Source organism: Pezoporus occidentalis, unplaced genomic scaffold, assembly GCF_034315485.1.
Source record: "Pezoporus occidentalis ecotype Australia unplaced genomic scaffold, CSIRO_AGI_Poc_V1 ctg149, whole genome shotgun sequence".
NCBI classification, from domain to species: Eukaryota; Metazoa; Chordata; class Aves; order Psittaciformes; family Psittacidae; genus Pezoporus; species Pezoporus occidentalis.
Genome location: NW_026913305.1, coordinates 142,918 through 167,201, shown reverse-complemented (window position 1 = coordinate 167,201; position 24,284 = coordinate 142,918). Strand labels below are relative to the sequence as shown.

Below are 24,284 nucleotides of genomic sequence, written 5' to 3'. Positions count from 1 at the left end.
CCTCATCATGTGACCCATAGCCCTGGAACTGTTCTCTTGCCTGCACAGGAAAGCAGGGGCGTCTTCCATCCAGGAGGCTGTGCCCAAACTGCTCCGTGGGCAGGCGATGGGGTCTGTTCCTTAACAGACAAGCAGGGAATGTCTGAAACCCTGGTTTGGTGCATAGTCCTTGTTGTCCTTTCTGATGCATGAGACATGGGGATGCTTCGTTCATAGAGGGATGAGGCCAGCCTGGAGAAAGTCCTGCAGGGAGTCGGGGTGGTGGGTGATCTGGAAACAACCCAGGAGTAAAGACTGGGCACAGTGCTGTTACACCTGGGAAAGAGGAGTGCAAGAGTCTTCCCCTACATAAACCCTTGTTTCCAAGAGGTTGGTGACCAGCACCACACCATGGCCCTCAGATAGGCCAAGAAGGAGCTGGCTTCATGGGAAGCCACGGGTCTGACATAGCAGGATTATGCTGGAGCTGCTGTGCATGTCAGGACTGAGCTGTTGGGCTCTGGATGTGTTGGTCTTTGCTGTGTATGTGTAGTTTGACTGTATGGATTGCGTGCAATAAATCTTATGCTTTGGGTGCTTGGTGAAGAGTCCTGCATATAAATAAGCTTTGTATGCTGCCGCTTCTGTCTTTGCTAGCCATAGGAAAGGCAGCCTCCTGGCAGGAGCTGAGAATGGAGGTGGCACAGCATGACCTTGTGAAGGAAGAAGTCCCCTTTTCTGCCCTACTTACTGAGTCCTGCTATCCTAGCCAGAAGCCTGGCCCTGACATTATTGGCATCCCACTGTTCACCTCTCACTGAGCTCCTCCGCCCGTGTGAGACTGCATTTGAGGATGCTCCATCCTCACTGACTGGAGGGCTCTGTCTTGCAAACTCCACATCCACCTTGCTGCTCCATCTGCCTTAGCTGCACAGCGAGCAAGGGGCTTCCTTCTGAGCTGCAGAGAGTTTTATTGCCTGTTGAGTTTCTGTTGGTTTGCCATGTTGTTGAGCTTTTGCTAATTTGCTCTCTCTTTATATCTTCACCTTTGGATTTTGCTCTTCAGTCTCTTTGGGTTGTTTCTTTCCTTGCAGCAGCCTTGCAGCCTTTCTCTCCACCAGGATAACCCTAAGCCTGCTCTATCCTATGGTGACACCCACGTCTTGGTTGCACTTTGCTGCACCTCTGCCTGTGCTTGCCTGGCCTCTGCCTGCCTTCTTATCTCCTTTGGGATGATCGCAAGGATGATCTCCCTTGCATCCGCTTTGGATTATCTCCTTATGCATTTTGTTTAGTGATTCGCTTATCCATTTTTGTTGCCCTGGCTCTCCACCTCATCGCCTCTGCCCTTTCCACAAGTCTTTATGCAGCCTCATGCCTTTGGTCCCAACCCAGAAGGGACAGCATTCCCAGCTGCCACCTTGAGTGTGAAGCAGCACTGTGGAAGTCAGTATTATGGCTGTATAATTGGAAGAGGAGTTGTAGCAGCCTAGATAAACTGTGGGGAGAGGGTATGTCCCAGATCTGCTCTGTAGGAATCCCAGAGTGGACTTTGGGAAGTTGGTCTTGGAGGACAGACTTGAGCTTCCAAGAGGTTTTAGACTGGTTAGAGATCTCATATTAATTTAGTGAAGGTCTCTTTGCTCTAAGATCCTTTGAGTTGTCCCTGTCTGCATTAAGTGGTAGAGGGCCAGCTGGATGCATTCAGAAAACCTGCAAATCTTTGAGATGCCCGTCTCTGGTATGTGTTGCAGGAACCTAAAACCAAATTGAGCTGAAGATTGGCTGGTGGGCTTGTGGGGCAGAGCGGCGCGGAGGGTTCTTGTCTGCGTTGTTGCTGCAAAAGCAGGAGTGAGATGAGCCGCCTCTGCTCTGCTGCTAAAAACAGCCCGACTTGTTTTTATTTAATACAGTTTTGATCTGTGTGTGTTAGTGTTTCACCTGCCTGCAAGTGGGAACTCCAGGCTCCAAGCTCCTCGGAAGCCTGCCTGTGTCCCTGTGCATCCCTGCGGCACCAGGCTCACAAATGGGGCTTCTCATTGGTTGGAGGAGGGACTCTGCTGAAATTCAGGCTCAAGGGCTATGGGACGGGTAAAGTTTCTGCTGAGGTTTGTGTTTCTGCCACTATAATGCCACTGGGTAAACTGGGGCCCCCCAGAAACAGATCTTGTAGGCTTCCCAGGGAAAATAGACCTGAAAATGGATCACGTGGGGTTTTCTCCCTGCCTTGCTTGCACAGCATCCTCTCAAGAAAGGAGGTGGCTCTCCAGGTGGCCTGGCTAGCAGCACCGGGGTAGAGGGTTGGCATTGGCTCCTCTCTGTTGTAGGTTCTGCCCAGTGCTGGCATTTGACTGGGAAATAAATAATTCAAAATCAACTTGGTCCATTCCCAGGGGTGAAGAGGGTCAGGAATGAACAGGCTTTTGTAAAGTCATGATTGATGTGTACATAAAGCTTGTCCTCAGAGAGGGCTCACCACTGTCTTCAGAGAGTCGTGGAGGGATGGGGACCTTGCTGAAGGATGTCTGGGCAAGCCATGCCAGGGAGGAGGATAAGGGTAGTTGTGGTAGGGAGGAGGAAAAGGAGGACAGTCAGGGCAGGAAGGAGAGGAGGATAATCAGTGTGGTTGTGGAGTTAAACAGAAGCTGCCAGTGACTGGAAAAAGAGAAAGAAATAAAAAGAAATCTCCCTGGAAAGACACTGCCTTTTCAGCCGCCCCTCTGCCAGCAAGCAGCAGGCGGGCAGGCAAGGAGGGGGTGGCACAAGGGGTTCAGCTGCTCCAAAGCTCAGCACTGGCACCCTGAGAGCCCCCCAAGCCCACGTTTCGCTGGGGGCGATGTGCCTCCATCACAGGGCCCTGGCATCCAGGGGAGGCTCAGTGTCTTGGGGGTGGGGGGGAAGGTGGGGTGAGGAGAGAGGAGGAGGGGCAATTGTCTGAAATGCCAGGAATTCATCTCCCACTCCCCTTGCCTTCACCGTTCTGAAAGGAGCTGTGTGAGCTGTCAGCTCTGGATTATATTAATTAGCAGAGAAGTGCTACGCCTGCTCATGGGGCCGCACTGCCAGGAAGAGCTGGGGACTTGGCAGGTCCATGCGAAGCAGCTGCCGGGCTCCCCGAAAACCCTCACTGCAGCCTAAAATGAGCACACCAAAACCAAAGCTGAGCCGAGGAAGCTGAGTCTCCCTAGGGCTTTGGTGTCTCCTCCTTGAGTGCGGCTTGTTGTTCACCCCTAGGGCTGAACACTGAGGTTGTGACAGGGAGAGCAGCACTCCAGTTTCAGAATGGGACCCACTGCTCCTCAGCAGTGCCCACAGTGCTGCAGGTCCATGTGGTGGGGGGCTGCTGGGATGGGGAGTGAGAGCACATCCCTGACCCTGCTGTCTTTCAGGAAAGGAAGCTGTGTGCCCACCCTCGAATTGAGATCTACAAGGAGGACCGCATCTACTTTGTGTGTCCCCTCGCCCGCCAAGGGGACTTCTACGTGCCTGAAATGAAAGAACTGGAGAGGAAGAGCAGGGCTGCTGCAGCTGAGGCCGAGGACGCCCAGACAGACGTTACAGGTACCTGTAGCTTGCACAGGTCTTGAATCAGTGTCAGGCCTCCCAAAGGTGGGGGTTCTGGTGCCCCTGGTGCTGCTGCCTGTCTGGGGAGAGAGGGGCTGACCAGCACCCACCTGGCACCCAAACACTGAGTCTCAGCACACCTCTTTCCTTACCCCAGACTGAGATAGGATCTTGTCCCTAAGCTGTCACACCACCTTGGGGAGCACTCGGGCACCCCTTCGCCCTGTCAGGCGAAGGCCAAGCTGCAGCGAGCTGATGGCCCACTGTTGTCAGAGCAGAGCTGGATCTCGCAGCTTTTGGTTGCAGCTGGTCTTGTTTTTCTCCTTGTCATATATGTCTTCCTTGCTCTCATCTTCATCTGTTACATATTGGGATTGCAAAGAGCTTAAATACCAGGTTGCTGTAGCTGGTGGTGGAGTTGCCCGATAGCATCTGCTCAGCAAGATCTGTTGGAGTCTGTACGTATTCGTACAGGAAGGGACCACAATGGCTGTAGGCACAGAACAGCAGTGCTATAGTAACCCAAAATGCTAGTTGCTGTCGCCAGCCCACGTGCTCACATGTCTGCGAGATGCGGGAGCTGGCTAGCCGAACATTCCCGGGCACTTGAATGGGGTGGGGGCAGCCACCTCCTCCTGCCTCATGGGTCACCACGCTTGTGTAACAGGCATGAAAAAACGTGCCAGCTCTCCCTGCCTCCCTGGGAGTTTGGTCGTTTGTTTTAACACATCTTCAGGTTTGGGTTGCTTTAATTCTTAATTGCATGCAGCGTAAAAGCAAGTCTGGGAATCACTTTCTGGGAGCTCTGGAGTCCATTTACTGCTGTAATGAAAAGTCTTCATTGGAGCAGTTTCCCAGCGCTTTGAGGTCCCGTGTTTTCATGGTGCTCACTCAGCTCTTCGCCTTTTTGTCAGCCTGCCCCTGGGATGCCACCGCCAGCATGCCTGTGGTGGGGGAGTGCCCTACCCTGCTGGAAGAAGGGCAAGGAAGGTCTTCCCAGTTTTAGACAGCAAATGATAGTGGACTTTCTTATGTAGGAGACCATGGGCTGGGCTCCCCAGCAGCAGCTCTGGGCCAGATCCTCCACCACCCCTCCTAGTCACATAGATGAGCTTTTGTCAGTGCAGCTTGTTGCAGTGTCGTCTGCTGAGTCTGCACAAAACCAGCTTAAAATAATAATAGCTGTGAGAAGTTGGCCTTGCCTCTGAGACTAAAGAGTTAGCTTGAATGTTGCACTGTGATCACCATTCGTACTGGGCATGGCAGCAGAACCAGGTCCTTGCTTCAGCCATTGGAGATGGCCAAAGACATGGCAAGCCTTCAGATTGCTTATGCCACTCCTGCCTGAGGGTCTCGGAGGTCTCCATGATCTCCTGCATCCCCATGATGTTGCAGTGCCCCAGGCTGGCACAACTGCTGTCAGCTGGGGAGAGTGGCCCTGCGTGGGGAGATCCTGGGCTTGCACTAAGGGAAACAGTGCCCAGTGAGTGTCCTTTTCCCACTGCCTCTGGCCTGCTGATGCTGGAATATCGGTTGCCAGTGGTACTGCTCCAGCCTCGGCAATCAAGTGGCCATTGAACTGTCCTAGTTAAGCAGCAGGGTCAAAGTCAGGAGGTGAGGTGGGAGAGGATAGCTCTCCATCTTGCCACCAAAGTCCTGTGTGGGTTTTCTGAGCCCTGGTGCAAGAGGAGAAGCCACTGGAGGGGGCAGCCGGTGGATCCCCCCTTGCCCAGCTGCTCGCTGGAGACACCTTGAAGGAGAAGCCTTGAAGATGATGCCCTTATGGATTGAGACTGGTCCTCCCTTCTAAAGTATTTTTTTGTGCTGGGATCTGCGCAACCATTTCTGAGCTGGAGGAAGAGAAAGCCACAATCTCTTTTCCCAACTTTTTTAGTCTCTGCTTATTCAAGGAGCAAGCTCAGCTTAGCCACAGCATGATAGCCAAAAGATCTTCATGACCCAGAAAATCCTCAGGTGTCTGTGACAGCTTCCAAATTTCCTTCCATCAGGTGGAGGGTGGGCACCACAATGTCCCCATCTACTTCTCAGTGCAGTCCCCCCTCCAATCCAATTGCACAGATTTGGGTTATTTCTTGATCCACCTCAGCTCTGCCAGTGTTTCAACTGGTCCTGCCCTGACAGAGGCTCAGGCACTGCTGGGATGCTGCTGGGAAGGGGGGGTGGTCTCCCCTGTGGCACTCCACTCCTCTGGCAGTGCCTGAGCTCTGCAAATCCAGACATGGGGCTCTGACTCCCTCCTGCCTCACAGGGCAAGTGAGGGGACTGGGGAGGTGGTGACCCCCTTTTTCTCTCCCTGAGGCAGCTGAGGATGCTTTACATACAGCAGCCTTGGGCTCTCACTCCTGATGTGGAAGCAGCTGAAGCCTGCTCTCCTCCCGAAATACTGAAAAAAGTCAGCACTGGGCATATGATTTCAGAGTGATCATCATATTTAGCAGTGCTCCGTGTGGACACAGCACCTTTCAGTCATGGCTCACGAAACTCCCTGCCAGCAGCTGTATCGTGCTTTCTTTGAGTTAAAGACTTCAGGGGTTCCCAGCGGAAGGCGCTGCTGTTTCTTCTTGCCTGTTATTGTGGCTGGTGCCAAACAGTACCAATATTGGGTGTGTAAGGAAAGCCTGGATTTGTTTTCTTGAGCTTCCTGACTTTGGAGTGCATCTCTGCATTCTGACTGTCGCCTGCTGTCCTTGCTCCTGAGCTTACTCTGTGAGGTGCTGGGTGCCTGTGGCTCTGAGCAAAGCCAGTGGCCACAACGGCTGCAGGACATGATTCAGGATCTCTGCTTTCTGCTGTGCACAGAGCAGGGTGCTGGCAGCTCTGCTGAGGACCGAAACACTCAGCATACAAGGAAAGGGCCAGGGGCTGCGGCTGCCTCTGCACCAATTCCATCCCGTTGCCATCATCAGGTTCATCAGAAAGACGGGAAGCATTTTTGGAAGGCAGCTGACAGGTCTCCAGAGGGGCAGTGTCAATCACGATTAGTTGTTTTGTACTTAATTATTTTCTGGGGCTTTGGCACCAGCATGAGCTCAGCAGGCCCCCGCTCCCGGCTCGCGCTCAGCACTCTGCTCTCCAGAATGACCCCACTGTGACACATGGAAGGTGAAAGCAAACAAAAGCAGCCTCTTAACATGGGCTTGCTGGCATGAGCACAAATGTTTTCTAAGCACGTGGCTCTGCCCATAGTCTCAGGTGTGCATTTTCCTGGAGCTGAGTCTATCCAGCAACTTTTGGATGCAGCCAGTGGCATCACCCGCTGAGCCCCTGTGCCACGGGGGGCATCTTCCCTGATGTGCTCTGCCTCATCCCCACTTGCTTCTGTCTCCAAAGAGCCCTGCCTGTACATCCCGAGGAGGGGCTCAGTGTGCAGCTCCTGCTGTGCCTTCCTGCTGGTCTGCCTGCCCCAGCCCCTCTCCTGATGGCTTGTGTGTGAGAGTCGGCAAGCACAGCGGAGCTGTTCTCCTCCCAGCAGCACACTGATCTATTATTTAGCGGCAGTGGAGATTAATATTTGATTGAACAGGGGGTAAGAAAGGGCCTGTGTGCTTGGGCATCACTCTCATACTGGGACAATGCCGTCCTTCTCAGGGGGATCCTGGGGTGCCACAGGGCTGAGCTGTTGGCAGTAGCCAGCTCCTTGCTGGGCTTGTTAGCAGCATGGGGTGAGTGGTTCCTGTTGCACCCACCCATGGCTGCTCTTTTGGTGTTGGTTGCTTAGCTTCTCTTCTTCCTAGGAGGCTCTGGCCTTTGGGGAGCTGCTCAACACCTCTGCAGGACCACATCTCAGGCTGTGCCTCTTTTTTCCAATTAAAACTTTCCAGGTTCCACACTCCTGCTGAGTGAAGGTGAAGTGGGATTGCTGCACTGTCTTTGGGGGAGCAGAGCAGGGAGAGGGTTCCACAGGATGGCTGGCACCTTGCTGCACACCAGAGGGAAGAGCCATGCTGCATCTGGCTGCTGGGCTGGCTTCTGATGCAAGGACTGGCCTTAGAAAGTGGGATGCAGGGTTGGACAGCAGCTTGCTGGTGGACCAAGTAAGGTGCCTGGTGCAGGATGGAGAAGTGGGTGCAAGGGCTGCTGGAAATCTCTGTGCCCAGATGAGAGCTGAACCCATGCTTATCCACAAGGCATCTTATGCCACAAGGCACAGTGAGGCTCTGGTTGCCCTCTTGGAGCCCCACCATCATCCCTGCCCAGGCTGGGTGGCTGTGCTAGAGCCAGCCTTGTCCTGCGTGGAGGAGAGCGAGGCTGCTGAAATGGGCACATTTGCCAGCTGAGGCTGCTCAAACACAATCAGAAGTGACAGAGCAGTGAAAAAGTGCCTGGCTGAAAGGAAACAGGACTCGATTTATTGTCGCCCCTGGAACAAGGGAGAGGGAAGTGGCTGTAGGGGTGAGGACAGTAGTGCTTTTCTGCAGTGGCGGATCAAAGCAGCGTGTAGGTCAGCTCCATCCCTGTCTTTCGCTTCCTGAGCTGCTGCTCCTCCCCTCAGGAGCATCTTTTCTTTGTGTCATGGGGTTATGTGACAGCTTCCCAGCTGAAGTGGTCCCCAGGGTAACAAGGGAGGGTGATGGACAGGCAGAGCAGGGCTTGGGTGGTCAGAGTCACTCTTGTCCCAGGTTTCAGAGGGACACAAGATAACCATGAATGATGCAAGCTGTCATGAAGCCATGGTGGGCATGTGCCTTTGTCACCTCAGGCCACCAGTGTGGCCAAATCAGATCTTTTTCTTTTTTGAGATTGCTGCCAGAGACCTTGCAAACCCTTAGTTGGCTTCAAGGATAAGGACCTTGAAGGCTCCCCTCCATCCCCTGTATCTGTCTGCCTTCCCAGAGGCTCCCTGCTGACCCACTGCCCTGCCGAGGTCCTGCCGGGTAGAACAGCATCTCCCAGTTCTCTGCCACCCATCCAGTGGCCACCATGCCTTTCAGCAAGCACTTTGCCCGCAGTATGCAGAACATCCTTTTTAACTTAGAGTAAATGTAGTTTCCATGTCAAGATGCTCCCTGGTGCTGCAGCAAAGGCAGTGCGTGTTGGCAGGTGATGGGTCTTTTCTCCTTTTTGGGGGGGGATCATCAGGCATCATTTGGGTGGGTGGCCCTGGACTTGGCTTGTGCCAGCTGCTGAAGGGATTGCATGCCATGGCCAAGGAAAGGGTTCTGCTCTCTGGTGTTCACCAGGCAGGATAAAGCCGATAGGCCATACAGGCAGGATGAAGCAGTGAGTATGCTGTTTCTGTGGGTCTTTCCCAGTTGCTCCTTGTCCTGCCACCACTACTTGGTCCTCTCTGAATGGCTGTCACTCAGCCAGCAGGACTGTGGGATGATGCCACTCAGAGGACTGCCATTTACCAGCAGTTCTGCTGACAGCTGCCCAGGCCAGGAAAAAAAACAGCAAAAAAGGGGATTTAAGGGTGCTCAGAAGGAAAGTTCCCTCCCTGGTAGGTCTCCTCCAGGAGACTGGTGGCTGCAGGAGGCTGGAGATGTCTGCAGGAGCCCTGTGCCAGTGGCTGGGGAGGGAGCATGCTGGGAGGAGCCACTGTGAAGGAGTCACCTCTCCTCTCTCACTTCGGTCATGACCATCCTCTTTGCCACCTCCTGACCCCACTGGCGGCAAGCTGCTGGTCCTCCACCAGTGCTGCTGCCAACCAGGACTCCTTGTTTCCCTCCTGGTTCAGGGCATGATACTCAGGAGGCACATCCAGCCCAGCATGGATGAAGCCTCAAGGGAAGTAGAGAAGCCCAGCATATGCTTCCCAATGGTGCAAGGCAGGCAGGGTGGAATGGGGAGGTGATGAAGGAGCCCATCCAGTGTTTACTGCCACTGTCATAATTAACAACATGGATCTGTGATGTCATGATCAGTGATGCGGATCTGTGATGTCATAATTAACAGTGAATAATGTTTTATAGGAAGGTTTGTCTCCCAGCTGGTTGCTCTGGCAACAGCACCAAGCTGCTGGTCTCGATCTGACTCTCATCTCGTTGTCAATTCCTTAATTGTGTTGTCGATGGAGCTAACAAGGCCAGGAGCCAGGGAATGGGGAGGTGGGCTGAGGGCTTTGCCTGGGCAGGCAGGGGCAGCCCCTGGAGGGGCTTAGCCATGAGAGGGGCTGTGGCTGGCAGCCGGGTGATGTGAGGAAGTGCCAAGGGTGCCAGGAAGGCTGGCCCCAAGTCCCACCTGCTGCTGTCCTGCCAGCCTCCACAGTGCTGCAGGAGTTAGCGGCTGCAGGGCAGCCATGCACTGAGGAGGAGTGGGTTGTAGGAGATGCTGAGGGCCTGTTAGGATACCCTGGCAGGAGGCTGGACATACACTGGCCTGTGGTGACAGCACATCTGAGGACCTGCCCATGTGCCACCATCCCCTTGGGTGCTCCAGCAGTGCTGCAGTTTCCCGTCACTCTTGCAGCACAGCATCCCACTGCTTGCTTTGTTCCTAGTGCTGTGACAGGGGCAGGGTTATCACTCACCTCCCAGGCTGGGCATCCTCCCTGAGGAAGGGCTTGCCAGGTCCTCCATGTGTGCACAGAAAGCAGCAGTGGGGCTGCTGCAGAAGGTCAGGGGTTGTTTGTGCCAGCTTGAAGGTGCCCTGATTTCAGGGAGCTGCTTGCGTCCAGCTGCTGCTTGTCTTAGTATGGTCACTTTTAGAGGCCCAGGAGGTAACAAGGTAGGAGCTGGTCTCCACTGTGACCTGATGTCTTTGAGGTTTCTGGTGGTTTCAAAGGCTGTGTCACGCTATCCCAATCTCATCTTTCCAACAGCATTCACTCCCTCCCCTTCTCTCTCCATCTCAGGGGCCGACACCCTGAGTGAGGCGAGCTCCATCAGCATAGAGGCCACAACTGACAGCAGAGACACCTCAGTGGCCACCTCCATCCTGCTGCCATTCCCAGCCAGCCGTGGCCGGGAGGAAGCAGACAACCGCAGCGAGCACAGCTACAGTGAGTCGGGAGCCAGCGGTTCCTCCTTTGAGGAGCTGGACCTGGAGGTCACCGTGGACGGGGAAGGAGCCCCAGGCCTGCTGCCCGATGAGGGCTGCGCAGGCAGCCAGGAGGTCACAGACAAGTGGACCAAGGAGCCCATCGCTGCTGAGAGAGGAGAAGAGTGATGTGGAGACCTGGCTGCATCGCCTCCACTGGGGTCTGAGTTACTGGGAAACAGTTGCCTTTCCCACCTCCTTCCTCTCCAGCCAAGAGATTTTGGTTACTGATTTCCTCCGAGACCTGTTCTCCCTCTTTGCCGAAAGGGTGTTTGGCCATTTCAGGGATGCCGGGAGGTGGGGGGGTCTCCTGCAGTGCCTGGTGTTGCAGGGTGGGTGCAGGCTGGGGGGGCAGTGAAATACATTTGCCGTTTGTGTGTCTCTAGATGCATTGCATATTCCTTGCAGGAGTTTTGGGGGGTGGGGGTGGATGGCAGAGGTGTCCCCCGGCATCTCTGCTGGTGCCCCTCTCACCCGCAGCTTCTCTCTGCTGCACTGCCACACATTTTCTAGCACCAAAGAGCCGTGAGTAGGGTTGGATTTGTTCCCCTCTTCCCCTTGCTGAAAAATGGAAACATCCCATGTAAACCTGGTCTTCCTGGCACTGCCACGGGTGCTTTTTGGGGTCTGTAATAAAGTGGATGCTTTTCCTCACTGGTGGCCGGTGGCGTTGCTGACTGCCTCTTGGCCCATCATGGTGGGAGCAGGCTGTGGGTGGAGGGTGCGGTGGGCTGCACCCTACATCCCCCAGCTGAGCTGGGGAGCGTTCCGAAAGGCTCTGCATCCCATGAGCAAGCATGCTCAGGCTTGGTCCATGTGTGGCCAACCCAGCAGGCCCACAGGGTCTATCCCCAGCCCTGCAAGCTGCAGGGTGAGCAGGGAAGGATCTCAATGATGAGCTGAGCTGGGCTTGAGGGAGGTGGCATCCCTGCTCCTTTTGGAACCTGACAGAAGGAAAGCCAGTAAAGGCAGGTCCTGGGCTGCTGGTAGGCCTGGCACCACTGTGCTTCTCCTGCCTGTGCAATGCCTCCCTGGCATCCCATCCTTCTAGTCTTGCAGCCATGGATTGCAGAGGGCTGCCCAGGCTGGTCCCAATCCCTGTCCCACAGCTGGGGACAAAGGAGGGACCTTCACAGTGCCCTGCAGCAATGCCAGGTGCCAGAGCACTTCACCAGGCTGGCAGAGCTCAACCCCTGCTCCAGGAATCCCAGTGCCTCTGGCAACCCAGGGCTTTTTCCCTGGCAGTCAGATGTGGTGGCCCAAAACCAGGGCTTGGGATTGTGGTTCTAGGGACAGGGGAGGCCTGGCTGTCCCTCCGTGGTGAGGATATGTCCTCCCTGGCTTGGCAAGGTCATGATTAGTCCTCAGCCAGTGATTGACATGAAATTGTTCATAAATATTTTGTGCTCTGAGTGATAAAATATTAAACTCCTCCAGCCCACATGGAAAAATATTGCTCTTCACAGTGTTTATCTTTGTTGCCAGTTATTACAAAACTGCCAAGCCCCCTGAAATATTTATGTCTGGCTGAGGCTCCAGGGGGGTTGGAGCCAACCAGCAGATCCTAATGCCACTTGTCCCCTAACCCCACCACAGATGGGGGCCAGGGAGACTTTGCCATCATCCTCCCTCAGCAGCCAGAGGATGCAGCTGGTGATGGGGCTCATGCCAGGTCCCATGTGGCAGGGACAAGGGGCGGTGGCAGTGCAGCATCCTCCAGTGTAGCACGCCTCCAGTCCTGCCTGGCTCACTGTCCAAGGTCCTCCAACCCGGGCACCTTCCTCTCCCCAGTGCCCCGCTCCATCTGTGGTGAGTCTTGAAAGAAGATAGGATGGTGGGGTCTGGGGTCCTGGTGCCATGGGACCTGGGGGACCTTGTCACAAATCAGGACTGCTGGGAGGTGCAGACTGGGTCTGACTTCCTGACGTGCCGTAACACTCAGCCTACAAGCACAGCAGCTGGCAGTGGGGAAACTGAGGCACAGGGTGGTGCCCCAGAGCACCCCTGGCCCCTGCCCATCCCTGTCATCCCCTGTCCCATTCTTGTCCCTGAGTCAGGAGCTCTCTGGGACAGCTGGGATGCCAGCACAGGGCAGACACATCATGGCAGGATCCTGGGCAGCCAAAGGGCTCCAGAGAAGGTTTGGACAAGTGGTGGAGACCTGGAACACTTAATCCAGCTTCTGCCCCTGTCTTCAGATTGTCCAAAGACTTCCGCCCAGCTTGGTCCTTGGGCCGATGGTGAGTACCTGGGGGCTGTGAGGAGTTCAGGTGGGCAGTGGGGTAATGCTGGAGCTTGGGGAGACTACAAGGGCTTTGGAGAACAGGGGGCCGGGGGTGGTGGTGTCTGTGTCGGGGGGTGAACAGCCCCAGGGCCGGGGGGGGGTGTGTGGTGTGTCTGTGTCGGGGGGGTGAACAGCCCCAGGGACACCAGGTTGTGGCTGTAGAGCAGGACGAAAGCTGGGACCCCCCTTGCTGGGCTGGGCTGGGGCTGGGGAAGTAGGAGCTGAGCTGTGCCGTGCCGGGTCCTGCCTGCTCTGGTCGGGTCCTGCCTCTGCCCAGCCTGGATCTGGCCACTCGTTGCCTGCGTCTGGCTGAGTTCTGTCTGTGCCCTGGCTCCGTCTGGTCATCCTTTGCCTGAATCTGGCCGTGCTTTACCTGTACCCCCCCCCTTCTCTGGCCGCGTCCTACCTGTGCCCTGCCCGTGCCCTGCCCGCATCCGTCCATGTCCTCCCCGGCTTAGCCCAAGCCCCGCCAGCCTCCGGCATTGCCGGTGCCTTGCCCGGCGGTGCCAGGAGCGGGCGGGGGACAGGCGGAACGGCCCCGGGGTGCCGGTACCCGGCGGGCCGGGCCCGGGCAGGGGCGGGGGCCGGGGCCGGGCCGGGAGGAGGGCGGAGCGGCTCCGCTCAGCTGGGGCTGGCGGAGTGTCAGAGGCGGCGGCGGGAGGCGGCGGTAGCTGCAGCTCTGAGGCAGCCGCTGCACCGGTCACTGGCACCGGCTCCCGCTCCCGGCACCGACTCTCGGCGCAGCCCCTGGGGCCCAGGTAAGGGCTGCGGTCCCACCCTGGCGCTCCCACCCTGGCGCTCCCGTGGCCTCGGGAAGCGTCGTGCCCCGGCGGCGCCCAGGCATCCCCAAAGCCCCGGTGCCCTGGGCGACCTGCGAACCCCCGCAGCCGTGGGGACCGCGACCCGGCGTGTCTCGGCGGCCAGTGCGGGTGCCCGGGCTCGGCTTCCCTCCCGCAGCCCCGGGAGCCCAGCTTCGGGCGCTGGCACCGGCTGGGCCGGGGGTGCGGGCGGGGAACACCGAGGCCGGTCCCCATGGCTCTCCAATGCCCGGAGCAAGACGCCGGACCGCGGGGATCCGGGAGGAGAGCTCAGGCTGTCTCCATCCTCCCGCCCCGGTGCCCCAGCAGCGCCGCCCCCCCGCGGGACCCCGGCGTCCCCGGGCAGGGTCTGCCCGCCGTCCCCGGGGAGGGAAGGGGGTTGACTGCCCTGCCCTGCCGCTGCCCCGCGGGTCCCTCCTCCGGCTGATCCAGCCCGGGGAGAGCAGCGGCTTACGGGGAGCAGCCGGACCCCCGGGAGGGTTTGGGATGGGATTTGGGGCTGATGGGCTGAAGCCATGACCGGTGGGGCGCTGCAGTGGGGCAGGTCCCCCTCAGCTCCTCTCGCTTTCACCTCCCTGACTCCCCGCGCTCCCACCAGAGCAGCCGAATGGCCACAGCGGTGGTGGGCAGTGGGACAAACGCCCCGGGGAAGGCTGTTTGACCCACGGGGCTCGCAGGCCGTGGGGCGGAAGGGAGGAGTAGGGGTTCTGGCAGAGCTTGGTGGTAGTGGGGCTTCCGGGGACCCCCAGTGGAGGTGGTGATGGCAGCTTGTGAAGCTGGGCTCACCTAGCACCCTGCCAGCACTCTCACCGTGCCCCATGCCACCCCTAAGGGTGCTGGTGTCAGGGGATCAGGTCTCCTGGCAGCTGTAGGTGGGGGGCATGTAGGAGCATTGGCACCTTCTCACCCATCCTACTCACCAATGCTTTCTGGGGGGGAGGCTGCCAGCAGTGGGCAGGAGCCTTCCTGCCACACTATGGCCTTCGGGCTGGACTTCGCTGTGCCCTGCCTGGTGTTTCACTTTTCCAGATGTCCTCCAGATGTTGCATCCTCCCCTGGCACCATGCCAGCCCAGATGAGCAGCTCTGGGGATGGCTGCAGCCCTTCACTTCAGGGCTCACTGCAGGGTGGGTGATGCTTTGCCCTTTTGGGAGCGCTTTACCTGAACATGCCTTTTGTCTGGCGGGTGCTGCCAGCTGCCCCAGAAGAGCTGGACCCCAGGGAGCTGGGCTCCCGGTGCTGGTGGCACCCTGTGCTGGGCTCAGCCTGCCTGATGTGTTCCATCAATAACCCATATGCCTCCAGCCTCTTTTCTGCTTGAGGAAGCCCTGGGTCCCTCAAAAGCATTGACTGACAGAAATAAGAGACCCTTCCATGGTCTCTTTCCCAAACTTCAATTTGGGGGTCAGGTAGAGATGCCCTGAGCTGGCTGGGGGCTCACTGCAGGCAGGCATCACCCAGGGCAGGTGCTTTGGGTCATGTAGCAGGAGGAGGTCTGTGTGCACCCCCCCACCCACCCTGCTATATGGTCCATGTCCAATGTCTGCCCACATGCCCAGGGCATCACCACCAGCTCCAGCTTGTGGAAGGCTTGATGGAGGGCTCCTCCAGCCAGGCATTGCCTGTTCAGGAGCGCCACAAGGCCATTGAGGGCTGTCCTGCTCCTGCTTGTGGAGAGCAGCCTCGGTACCAGCTGTGGGGAGGTACAGGGGGGCGGCACCCTCCAGCAGCACCCCATCTCCCACCCATGTGTTCCCATGAGCACCCTCCTCTGCCAGCCTGCAGGTGAGCCCCAGGACCTGCTGTGGCACTGGCACTTTTCCATGCTGGAGCAGCCTGAGCTTTCTGGGCTGTCAGGGGGTATCCTTCTCCCATGGCTCCCAAAACACCAGCTCTGTGGGATTTCAGCAGGCAGCTTCAAATGGGAAACAAATCTCTCTTGTGGTTTGGGAAAAGACAACTGCTCTCCAAGGGGACTGCATCTCCTGCCAAAACAAGGCCTGCCTGCTGCAAAAGCCTTTGATTCCCCCGCGCCTCCGTGCTTTCTGCAGAGGGAGTCAGCAAACCTGGCTCTTACTTTTACTGAAATCTCTGAATTTAGTACACGGAGAAGGAAGGGGCGGTGGTGAGAGAACAGGCTCTAAGGCACCACGGCTGCTGGAGCCCACCCCGCGCATCACTGCGGGAGGACAAAGCCAGCAGCATGTCCCTGCTCTGGCCCCGGGGTGCCATGGCCAGCACAGAGGTCAATACCAAGGCAGGTGGGCTCCAGGAGTATGGAACGGGGAGTAAAATAGAGTGGTGGCTGGGTGCTGGGGACACAGTGGGCTCATGGCCGGTTGATTTTGGCTGGAGGCTGGGAGCTGTTGGCACCCCTCAGGCTGCTGCATGGGTCAGGGGCTCGGCTTGGAGCTGACCCTGCCCTTGGTGATATCCCTGCCACGGGTGACCACCCTGGCTACTTACCCGTCTCGATGCTGTAGGGGCCAGCAAGCTGCCCCCTGGCAGGCTGCGCAGCCCGGTGCTGCCGCAGGAATCAGCTCTGTGCGCCCCCTGCCCATCCCAAGGAGTGCTGTAAGGACCAGTCCCTGTGCCTCTGCTTGCCCCCTGGGGTTTGTGCCACGTGAGGGTGTCCTGGGTTACTGCGGGAGCTGTCACATCCGCTCAGCTCACCCTTCTGTGGGGGGATCCTTCCTAAGGAAAACCTGATACAGGATTCCAACCTGGATACAGGGTTGGGGGGCACGGACAAGCTCAAGCCCTTGCTTGCACATGCAGCCCTGGCACTGTCCCTGCGGATAGTCCCGGTCCCACCTTGCAGCCTAAAGACCCAGCGCTTTTTTCTTTACGTTTGCAGGTGCTGAGGGCCGTGCTGGGTGGCAGCACACCCTCCTGCTGCCACCACGCCACACCACCCCCACCACCCGATGCCTGGGGACAGCCTGCCCTTGCCTTGACAGGTGACAAGGGGTGGAGTGTCGGTTCCAACACACCCCATGGCAGTCCCCTTGGCCGCCTGGCTGTGGCTGATGCACCTGGCCACCTGCCTGGCTGCCGGGCATGGCATGGCTGGCAAGAAGGAGATCAGCATGGATGGGGACCTGGTGATTGGCGGCCTCTTCCCCGTCCATGAGAAGGGAGTGGGGAGTGAAGACTGTGGCAAGATCAACGAGCACCGGGGCATCCAGCGCCTGGAGGCCATGCTCTTTGCCCTGGATGAGATCAACAAGGACAGGAGCATCCTGCCCGGGGTGAAGCTGGGTGCCCACATCCTCGACACATGCTCTAAGGACACCTACGCCCTTGAGCAGTCCCTCGACTTCGTCCGTGCCTCCCTCACCAAGGTGGATGGCTCTGAGCACATCTGCCCCGATGGCTCCTATGCTGTTCATGATGACGTGCCCACCGCCATCACCGGCGTTATCGGTGGCTCCTACAGTGACGTTTCCATTCAGGTACCTGGGGCAAGAGGGGCTCAGATGGGGCTGGGGGGCTGGCAGGAATGACGGCGGGTGGGTTAGAACCCTGGTAGCAGTGCAGTGATGACGCTGCCAGTGGGGCACAGGAGTGCTCTCGCATCCCTCACAGTGATGTTCTGCCCCTTCCTGCAGTGGGGAAAGAATGGCAGCCTGGCACCTGAGAGGGACATTTCTCTGCTACTATGGGGGACCTGCAGCCCTGATGGTGGCCAGGATCCCCTCAGGAGCTGTGGGAAGCCCCCCATCCACTATAAGCCATGGGAGCTAAGCTGGTGATCTGTTCCATGTAGGGACAGGGCTTTATTCCCCTCCTGGAGTTATGTCAGCAGGTGCAGTTCCTCAGCCCAGGATAATCTCAATGCTCAAGTTCACACAGTCCTTGGTGCCACCATGCTGCTGGTTCCCTCGCCGCCGCCACTGGGTTTGGATGGTGCGAGCCGCCTCCCAGCAGCGCTGGTACCAGACCCTGGCCTGCCGCATCCTGGCATAAGCCTGAAGGAGGACAATGGCCTTCTCCTGCCTCACCTACTCTGCCAGCACCAGCAGGCACTGCTCCTCCCGCTGACGGGTGGTCGCGCAGTGCCACCAGACCTGGATGAGGCAGGAGCTGCGGGTGGCCACCTCCAGCGTCCGGCGGACCAGCTGCCCCCACCACTATGCCTGGATGGCCGTGGCTGCACCATGGATGTCCCAGCCCCTCCTGGCCAGCACAGTGTTGGGGGGAGAGTCTGCTGCGGTGTCCTGCCACCCAGCGGGTGGCTGTCCCTGGGGTCTGTTATGGTGCAGAAGCAGGGCTCGGCTCATCTCCAGTCCTGTGTGTCCTGTCCTGTGTGGAATGGGTGGACGTCCGAGTGCAGGGATATGCCCTGGCACGGCAATGACACTCCTGATGTCAGAATGGTGCCAGGGACACTGTGGTGGCAGTGGGAACACTGATCCTGGCAGGCAGAGCTGCCGAGCGGCAAGGGCACTGTTCCCTCTGCCCCCCAGCCCAGCCCCACAAGGTGCAGGCAGCTGTGAGGGGCACTGCTTCTGAAAGGCTCAGCCTATGGCTATGGCTATATGGCCAGGGCAGAGGGTCATCACCCACATGTCCCCACAGGAACAGGCACCCTGCGTGGGGCGCAGCTCAGTACCCAAGACCACAACTCTGCAGACCCAGGGGCTTTGGCAGGGAAAAAAGCATCCTCCGAGGATGCAGGCAGCCACCGGAGCCAGCCGAGCCCTTGGGGCTGCTGCTGAGCCATGTGTTTGCTAGGATTTAACGAGTCTCCAATGCATGTCACACCATGTCTGCTGGTCTCCAGGGTCCCCACATCCTCCTGGCCATAGGGCAAAGGAAGCTGGGGCCAGGTGATGGATGCAGGATGCTGGTCCAGTCCATGTGGGTGCATGTCCCTTCCCTTGATGGAGGACCTGGTGTGCACCCATGGCTGAGGGCACCATCCTGACTGCGGGTAGGCAGGTGGTGGCATGGGCAGCCTGTAGCCAGCCAGGGAGCGTGAGCAGTGCTGGGGTGGCACAGTGGGCTGGCAGATCCCATTGTGCAGCGAGGCCAGGCAGCAGCATTGCTGCGCTCGGGGGCCTTCCTGCCATTAGGGGACTTCTGTCATGGAGAGCATTTGTCCATGTTAATTCAGCCACATCTGTCGCCTTGGGAGCAGTGAGATGTGGGCAGGCTCACTGGCCCGGCCAGCATGCCCAAGCCCCTTCCTTGCTGCTCTAAGAGCCTGGGTTTTTAACAGCCTCATTAGCGGGGCTCTTTTCCCCTTTGAAGCTAGCAAGGACTTCTGCTAAGCAGATGGAAAGTGCCAGTCCTGCTTGGGCTCCCAAGGCAGGATGTGCAGGCACCGGTCCCCAGGCCCAGCTCTTCAGTGCCCCTGGCTCCCAGGCCCCAGAGCCCATGAGCATCTCCCACAGGTTGCCTGTGGGAGAGTTTATCCCCTTCACAGCCCTGCATCTCAGAGGAGGGTACATGAAATAGTAAAACAAATAAAAGAAATAAGCACGTGTGAGGGCTCAGGCAACCCTGTGAATGTGTGTTCGTCCATCTGTCTGCCAACCAGCATCTTCCAGGTGTGGGGAGGCTGCTCATCAGCCCCATGGTGATGCTTGGAAGCACCGTGCACATTTGGTGTTGGGCAGGGGCCCCTCTGGTGAGAATGTCCCTTGCTGGCCCATGTTTTGAGGCACTCACCTCTCCTCCTCCATGCAGGTGGCCAACCTGCTGCGGCTCTTTCAGATCCCGCAGATCAGCTATGCCTCCACCAGCGCCAAGCTCAGTGACAAGTCCCGCTATGACTACTTCGCCCGCACTGTTCCACCAGACTTCTACCAAGCCAAAGCCATGGCAGAGATCCTCCGCTTTTTCAACTGGACCTATGTCTCCACTGTGGCCTCAGAGGGTGACTACGGGGAGACAGGGATCGAGGCCTTTGAGCAAGAAGCCCGCATGCGCAACATCTGCATTGCCACCTCGGAGAAGGTGGGGCGCTCCATGAACAAGAAGACCTATGACAGCGTGGTCCGAGCTCTGCAGCAGAAGCCCAATGCCAGGGTGGTTGTGCTGTTCTCCCGAAGCGAAGATGCCCGGGAGCTGCTGGCAGCTGCCCAGAGAGCCAACGTGTCCTTCATGTGGGTGGCCAGTGATGGATGGGGGGCCCTGGAGAGCGTGGTGGCTGGGAGCGAAGAGGTGGCAGAGGGAGCCATCACCATCGAACTGGCAGCCTACCCCATTAAGGAGTTTGCTGCCTATTTCCGTAACCTTAACCCCTACAATAACAGCCGAAATCCCTGGTTTCGGGAGTTTTGGGAGCAGAAGTTCAAGTGCAGCTTCCACACACAGGACTGTAGCTGGTACTCCCTCAAGACAGGCAAGTTTGAGCCAGAGTCCAAGATCACATTTGTGGTCAATGCAGTCTACGCCATGGCTCACTCTCTCCACAACATGCACCAGGCACTGTGCCCCAACACCACCAAGCTCTGCGATGCCATGAAGCCTGTCAATGGCAAGAGGTTCTACAAGGACTTTATGCTCAATGTTAATTTTGATGGTGAGTCCAGAGGTGGAGATGGGGTTGGCTGCCTAACTGGAAAGGGGCAGGTTGTGGGGCAAGGAAGAGACCTAAATTTGACCCAAGACCTTCCAAGTCCTCCAGCCTTCCCCCACCTGGGGACCTCTGTGCCATGGGCTGTGATTGTCCAAGGATGACAACAGTCCGTTATCTATGCTGGGAGGCAACCCAGGCCTTCTGTCCCTGTTGTAGAGAAGCTGGTGACCAAATCCATCATGTTTTAGCTAGGTGGAATCAGTCCCACAAGAGACCCTCTGAGAACATGGGTCCTCAGAGACTTCACTTGCAAGCATTGTGATTATTCACATTTCAGGGGTTAAACTGGAGGGATACCCTTGATCAGGAACCCACACAGTTTGGGATGAATTAGAAGAGTGTCCTCTGTGACTTGGGTTGAGCCCAGCTACTCTAGTGTCACTGACAGGCGCAGAGACTGAAAATCCCCACATTGCCCCTGCAGATCTGGCTGAGGCTGCTGAGCTGTTAGACACATGAGGAGGCAGTTCTCCACCTTGCTTTCCTGCTCCTAACATGTGCATGGGCAGCAAGTATGAGAGTGAAGGCAGGGAACAGGTTTGACGTTTGCCTGTGGCCATGGTGGCATGTGACCCTTGGAAGGAGCCCTTCCTCCAGGCCAGGAGCAAGCCCTCTCCTGCCCCATGACAGTGACCATCTCCCCTTCTCCTCCCTCTAGCTCCGTTCAGGCCAGCAGACACCAAGAGCGTTGTTCGATTTGATCGCTACGGTGATGGGATTGGGCGCTACAACATCTTCAACTATCACCACGTGGATGGGCGGTATCGGTACCAGAAGGTGGGCTACTGGGCTGAGGGGCTTATCCTCAACACCAGCCTCATCCCATGGGCTGAGACCTCCATCCCTGTCTCCCAGTGCAGCGACCCCTGCAAGAAGAATGAGATAAAGAGCATGCAGCCCGGAGACATATGCTGCTGGATCTGCATCCCCTGCCAGCCCTATGAGTACTTGCTGGATGAGTTCACCTGCATGGACTGTGGTCTTGGTTATTGGCCCAATGAGACCCTGAATGGCTGCTATGAGTTGCCCCAAGAGTACATCCGCTGGAAAGATGCCTGGGCCATTGGTCCTGTCACTATCTCTTGCCTGGGTTTTATCTCCACACTCTTTGTTTTTGGAGTCTTCATGAAGAACAATGACACCCCCATTGTGAAGGCCTCTGGCCGGGAGCTCTGCTACATTCTCTTGACCGGGGTCCTCATGTGCTATAGCATGACCTTCATCTTCATTGCAAAGCCCTCCACTGAGGTGTGCACGCTCCGGCGCCTGGGACTGGGCACGTCCTTCGCTGTCTGCTATTCGGCCCTCTTGACCAAGACAAATCGCATTGCCAGGATCTTCAGTGGGGTGAAGGAGGGGGTCCAGCGTCCCCGGTTCATAAGCCCCACATCACAGGTAGTCATCTGCATGGCCCTCATCTCTTGCCAGCTGATCATCGTCATCATCTGGCTGCTGGTGGAAACCCCTGGCACTGGCAAGGAGACGGAGCCTGACAAGAGGTACATCGTCACCCTCAAGTGCAACAACCGTGACTCCAACATGCTCATTTCGCTCACCTACAATGTCCTCTTGATTGTCCTCTGCACGGTCTATGCCTTCAAGACACGGAAATGCCCTGAAAACTTCAATGAGGCCAAATTTATCGGATTCACCATGTACACGACCTGCATCATCTGGCTGGCCTTCCTGCCCATCTTCTACGTGACCTCCAGCGACTATCGTGTAAGAGCCTGAGTTTTAGGGGGCTTTAATAAGGCTTGATCTGAGTGGTCATGGCCACTTGGGCCCCATGGGGTTTGTGACTAGAGATTGCATAGGCCTGGAGAAGGGTCTTAAACTACAGGCTTGGTGATGGTCACCTCTGCACTGGGGAGTTTGGGACCAGGTGAAGTATGGCTGAAGGGGCAATGACTCCTGAGGAGAAGGCACCAACCCCTCCTTGACAGACTGTTTGCTAGGGTGAGGATGGAAAATGGACCTGAGACCTCCAGAGACCCCTGACCTGACCACAGAGGAGTGATTTCCATCCTTCAGCCTTGCAACATGAAGGCATGAGAATGCCCCTGGCCCATACAGATACTCCCCCAAGCAGGGCATGAAAGCCAGCCTCAGGGCCAGCATGGTGCCTGGGGAGCTAAGCAGTGCCAGGGGCAGGGGAGCACAGGGCACACCCTGCAGCACCTCAACCCTCCTGGCAAGGCAGGACATGCTTGCCAGGCCTGGAGGACTCGATGGGAGGCAGCTGCAGTTGGGGGCTTCCAGAGAGGACCTGCACTCCTCAGTGGGAGCGGGCACTGGGGTGGGGGTGCTGGGCTCTGACCCTGGCCACTGCCTCAGAGCAGCCTGTTGGCAGGGCAGAGGGTGCTGCTCAGGGTTGCAGGGGCAGCATGTCCCCATCAGGGCAGTGCCCATCCTCTGCTGTGGGTCCACTCTGATGGAGGGACGTGGTAGGGGGTGGGATTGTCCCTGTGGGGTGCAGGCAGCAGCCCCTACCTGGTGGGGCTGGCTGGTGTTGCAGTGAAGGCTTCATCCTGCCCCTCTCCGGGCAGAGGGCTGGTGGCAGGAGCACCTGATGCCCACCCCTGTCTCCAGGTCCAGACTACCACGATGTGCATCTCAGTGAGCCTCAGCGGCACTGTGGTCCTCGGCTGCCTCTTCACCCCCAAGCTTCACATCATACTCTTCCAGCCGCAGAAGAATGTGGCCAGCCACCGTGTGGGCACTGCTCGGTTCAGCGTGGCAGCCGCCAGCTCCAGTCAGTCCCACGGTGAGCATGGTGGGGTTGGGGAAGGGCTGGGTGGCAGCACCCCCATCCTGGAGGGGGCAGGAGCACCCCAGCATGAGCCCCTGAATGAAAGTGGGGTGCAGGGTAGGGTGTGGCTGAAAACGGGAGTGTGAAAGATGCTGTGTTCCCTATAGGGACCACAGTCTGCGTTCCGTCCCAATCTCTCACCTCTCATGCCTGCAAGCCCCAAGACTGCAGCATGTCCTGCCAGGGGGGATACTGTGCCCAGGGCCCTGTCGTTGCCCTGAGGGGACATGGTCACCCCAAATACTCTCCATCCCAGCCCTGAGGGATGCAGCTCCCCAAGCACTCATCTCCCACCGGAGTGGGATGCCCTGAGGGTGGGTTGCTGGTGCCAGACCCCAACCTGCCCCTAACTGATTCCTTCATTCCCAGGCTCTGCCTCGCAGTATGTGCCCACAGTGTGCAATGGCCGAGAGGTGGTGGACTCCACAACGTCATCCTTGTGAAGGACAGGGGGACCAGGTCATAGTGCGGCCACCCTGCACCCGGCCCCCTCCTCAAGGACAGCAGTGCCTGCATCACAGTACAGACTGCTCAGGTGCCAGAGGCAGGCAGGAGGCTCAGCCCCTGCCCCAGCACAAGCTACGCATTCCACACGTTGGGTCATGGTACGTGTCACCCTTCCCTTGCACTTGAACTACATTACGCGTCCCCTGCACTAAGCCGTGGTGAACATCCCCAGTCCCCTGCACTGAGCCATGGAGAACATACCAAATCCTTGAACTGAGCCATGATGTATGTGCCCCGGCCACTTGCACTGAGACACGGTGCACATCCCTCCAAGTTACCTGCACTGAGCCATTGTGCACTCCTACATCCCCTGCACTGAGCCATGGTGAGTGTTCCCCCACATCCCCCAAACTGTGGTGCCAGCCCTGCTCCACATCCCTCGCACTGAACCGTAGCGCACAACCCAACTGTCTCTCCCAGCCCTATAGCAAGTCACACTTCCCTCGGGCTGCACTTCCTGCTCCGTCCACTGCAAGCCCTGTGCTGGCATACACTGTCCTCACCCCATCACCCTGCTTTCCTGCTGCGGGTCCTTTCTGTTATCTAGCCATGCCCCATGCCACCCTTGCCCCTGCACTTTGCACAGCTTCACCTTTTCCTCCTCGTTTTTGGCCCCAGGAAAGCTGCTGAGCGCTGCTGGGCTGGGCCCAAGCTCCCTCAAATCCCTCCCCTCACTGTGTGGGGTGCTGCTCCCCACCTTCCTGGGAGAAAGGGCAGGAGCAGGGAGGAATG

At 57.7% G+C, this 24,284-nt stretch overlaps 2 protein-coding genes across 4 annotated transcripts in view; both read left to right on the top strand.

The window, feature by feature from the left end:
- Positions 1-11,196, top strand: part of TEX264 (testis expressed 264, ER-phagy receptor) — a 35,866-nt gene extending 24,670 nt beyond the window's left edge. Inside the window, exons 4-5 of the mRNA XM_062610624.1 lie at positions 3,369-3,540; positions 10,358-11,196. Coding sequence (XP_062466608.1) covers positions 3,369-3,540; positions 10,358-10,671 — 486 coding nt within the window. The 3' untranslated portion in view covers positions 10,672-11,196. The remainder of the gene's footprint in view (positions 1-3,368; positions 3,541-10,357) is intronic.
- Positions 11,197-16,609: 5,413 nt separating this feature from the next.
- On the top strand, positions 16,610-23,900 carry GRM2 (glutamate metabotropic receptor 2). Of its 3 annotated transcripts, XM_062610626.1 has the most exons (6): positions 16,610-17,099; positions 19,339-20,176; positions 20,892-21,010; positions 21,089-21,955; positions 22,826-23,000; positions 23,415-23,900. In XM_062610626.1, the coding sequence occupies exons 1-6, from the start codon at positions 16,641-16,643 to the stop codon at positions 23,486-23,488; spliced, it is 2,532 nt and encodes an 843-aa protein (XP_062466610.1). In that variant the 5' UTR covers positions 16,610-16,640; the 3' UTR covers positions 23,489-23,900. The 3 variants fall into 3 exon arrangements, with proteins under 3 accessions (XP_062466610.1, XP_062466609.1, XP_062466611.1); XM_062610625.1 differs by having other exon boundaries at positions 20,892-21,955; XM_062610627.1 differs by lacking the exon at positions 23,415-23,900 and having other exon boundaries at positions 20,892-21,955; positions 22,783-22,919.
- Positions 23,901-24,284: the final 384 nt, after the last annotated feature.

Excerpts from the sequence above, each read along its gene's own strand:
- GRM2 (XM_062610625.1), top strand. The coding sequence starts at position 16,641 with ATGGCAGTCCCCTTGGCCGCCTGGCTGTGGCTGATGCACCTGGCCACC. Across the intron at positions 17,100-19,338 it reads ACAGTGACGTTTCCATTCAG|GTGGCCAACCTGCTGCGGCT; the intron begins GTACCTGGGGCA and ends TCCTCCATGCAG. Across the intron at positions 21,956-22,825 it reads TGACCTCCAGCGACTATCGT|GTCCAGACTACCACGATGTG; the intron begins GTAAGAGCCTGA and ends CCCTGTCTCCAG.